General features: G+C 31.1%; 1 protein-coding gene across 3 annotated transcripts in view; it reads right to left on the bottom strand.

Moving 5' to 3' along the window:
* Positions 1-565: 565 nt before the first annotated feature.
* LOC117112341 (bifunctional D-cysteine desulfhydrase/1-aminocyclopropane-1-carboxylate deaminase, mitochondrial-like) overlaps positions 566-3,217 on the bottom strand; it is a 17,863-nt gene continuing 15,211 nt past the window's right edge. For all 3 annotated transcript variants that reach the window (XM_033255419.1, XM_033255426.1, XM_033255433.1), the window contains 2 exons: positions 2,763-2,903; positions 566-1,490 (listed from right to left, as the gene is read on the bottom strand). In XM_033255419.1, the coding sequence (XP_033111310.1) occupies positions 1,381-1,490; positions 2,763-2,903 (251 nt within the window). In that variant the 3' untranslated portion in view covers positions 566-1,380. The remainder of the gene's footprint in view (positions 1,491-2,762; positions 2,904-3,217) is intronic.

Here is a 3,217-nt window from a genome sequence, read left to right on the forward strand (position 1 = left end):
TTTTAAAATTTGGTGGTCCAGGGGCAGAGGCCTGGAGAGTGTTTGTGAGAAAAAGCGACAAAGTAACATTTTGAGGGTCTTACATAATAGATTTCTCAAACACATAATTCATGAATATTTCATTTAAATTTTCATTCATTTGGGTGTTTTTGGGACCTGAAAAAGTAACGTTATTATGTCCTGTACATCTGCAGGCCTATAGATAACATAGATCAATCTGCAATCACCAGAAGCGATCAATTTCAAACAAATTTCATACCACATTATTAAAAATCAACGGTTAGATAAGCTGGCAAATATATAATGCAATGCATGCTATAGAATTTTGTGATAATTAGGAACGATTTTGTGAAATCATGGGTTTTAAAAAGTGGACCTTTTGGAATTTGGGGGGGGGGGTGCGTCCACACCCCCGGCCTACGGGCCTGGTTGTTAAGTTTGATTGACACTCGGGAAAGGTCCATTATTCGCTATAGGTGACAATCCCTGACACACACGATTTAAAATAAGCAATTTAAAAAAAAGTTTGTATATTTTAGAAAACAAAACACAATAATTATAGTTCTTATCTAAAATAATGGTGATTATTTATTCCTCAAGTTTATTACATAAATATATTTCATTTCATAATTAATATTTATAACAATTTGTTTTACAAAGCGTCCATTTAAAAAGTTTAATAAAGATCCATTAAATCGTTAAGGTTGGTTTTCTGTAAGACATTGTATCAATTTTAAAACAATAACAAAATTACAAACTACGGACGGCAAATCTTCATTGTTGCTCATACAAGCAACAGTAAAAATAAGATAATTTCAGAATTTATAATACTTTTATATATCAATATATTTATAAAGTAATTACATTTCATTATTTATATAAGACCTAAAACTTTGTATATATTATATCTGCATATTTGTCTGCCATGTGACATTGCACTGACTATACCATTAACTCTAAGTATTTGGTAACTGTCTGCTGTCATATAGATTTGATTTGAAATTATTGAGCAATCAGAGTAAAATACAAAAACAATGAATACAATGATAGCATCCTTGAGAAAACAGAGCCAGCTAATCAACTAAAAATTATCCATTTTAATATGCAAATTGGTTGGTTGAATCGGGGAGCCCTCAGATTGCGTTGAAACGATTGCAATGAAAACACTGCCAGCGACAGAGTAGTGGATAACAAGTTAATGAAATTTTTACCACATTATTCTTAATAGTTTAGTTAATTTCTTTTATTCTAAAATTCAGGTTGGGTGGAAGTTGGTGGTACATTTTAAAAAATATTTAATGTTTTGTGAAAAAGTATTGGACTCCATTGGGGTTTGAATCATAAGAGATTAGTACTGTGGCAGTGTTTTTAAAATCAGCTTTAAAGGACAACAGGTTCCACATCCATATCCATCCAGCCTTGGATCCTGTTTACTGCTGTCTCACCAAGAACACTCTTGAACTTCCCATTAACACATCCAAAGAAACCACCTACAAAAATAGCATAATCATATAATAATAATAATAATAACAAAAATAATAATAATAATAAAAATAATATAATAATAAATAATATTAATAAAAAATAATAATAATAATAGCAAGAATAATAACAATAATAATAATAATAACAATAATAACAATAATAATAAAATAATAATAATAATAATAATAATAATAATAATAACAGTAAGTATACTGATTACCTGACCACGTTGTTTGAATGATAGTAAAAAAGTTAGCTTTTACAGATACAGATCTTTTATTGTCACACAATTATGAAATTTTCCTTTCTTATTGCAAATCTACTCCAGTATTTTAGAGTCTTATTTTGAGGGCAAAAGCAACAAAGGCTCGGACTTAGCTCTAAACCAAGACTCGGAAAGCATTTTTAATATCAGTAATAATAATACTACTAATAATAATACTAATAATAATAATAATACTAATAATTATGTAAGCCTTATATAGCGCATAATACAAACAAATTGCCTATATGTGCTTAACATGAACCTGTGATTTGCCATTTATAAGGCATGATATACTGTAATATCAGCATGCCAATAAGGGTTTAACATGATATCAACATGCTAATATAGGTTTGAGATGACATCATCATGCTATGCTCATAATATGGGTTTGAGAAGACATCATCATGCTATGCTCATATATGGGTTTGAGATGACATCATCATGCTATGCTCATATATGGGTTTGAGATGACATCATCATGCTATGCTCATAATATGGGTTTGAGAAGACATCATCATGCTATGCTCATAATATGGGTTTGAGAAGACATCATCATGCTATGCTCATAATATGGGTTTGAGAAGACATCATCATGCTATGCTCATATATTGGTTTTTGAGATAACATCATCATGCTATGCTCATATATGGGTTTGAGATGACATCATCATGCTATGCTCATATATGGGTTTGAGATGACATCATCATGCTATGCTCATAATATGGGTCTGAGAAGACATCATCATGCTATGCTCATAATATGGGTCTGAGAAGACATCATCATGCTATGCTCATATATGGGTTTGAGATGACATCATCATGCTATGCTCATAATGGGTTTGAGATGACCTCATCATGCGATGTTCGTATAATGGGCAAAACACACCCAAGTTAACACATAAAAATTGAGAGTGAACAGAGCATAGGTTTAAACATTTTAAAAAACATTTATTGTTAGCCTTTTGCTACAAAGACCTACTTGGTTTTACTTTATTAATGATTTTAAACTTTACCTGTATGAACAAATAAGATTCGCTTTCCTTTAAAGGCACTTGGATTGGTATTTATGTGCTCAACAAGACCGAAGGCTACTTTGCCGGTATAAGTTGGATCTAAGATCACACCAGTCTTCATTGAAACATTGGTAATGAATTCTGAATTAAAAAGAAGACAAAATTAGTATCAAAATAAATTGCTGGTCTTTGTTCATTTGTTTAATTAAATCTTTCTTGCATCCAAAGTGTAACTGGAGTAGGCTTAGTATTGCCTTTTTTTTATCCAGGGTTCGCACGTTGTAAAACTTTTTCTCACGCTCGTGGGAAATTCTTTTTTTTTATACATAAGTCACAAGTCATATTTATTGGCAAATCAAAACATTTACATTAAAAAACAGAAAAAAAAAACCAGAGCCTTGCAGGCGTCAACGTTCCTATGCATGATACACGACTTTTAGAAGTATATATACGTG

Source organism: Anneissia japonica, unplaced genomic scaffold (assembly GCF_011630105.1).
Source record: "Anneissia japonica isolate Jap-2015-1 unplaced genomic scaffold, ASM1163010v1 scaffold288117_len521816_cov214, whole genome shotgun sequence".
Classification (NCBI taxonomy): Eukaryota; Metazoa; Echinodermata; class Crinoidea; order Comatulida; family Comatulidae; genus Anneissia; species Anneissia japonica.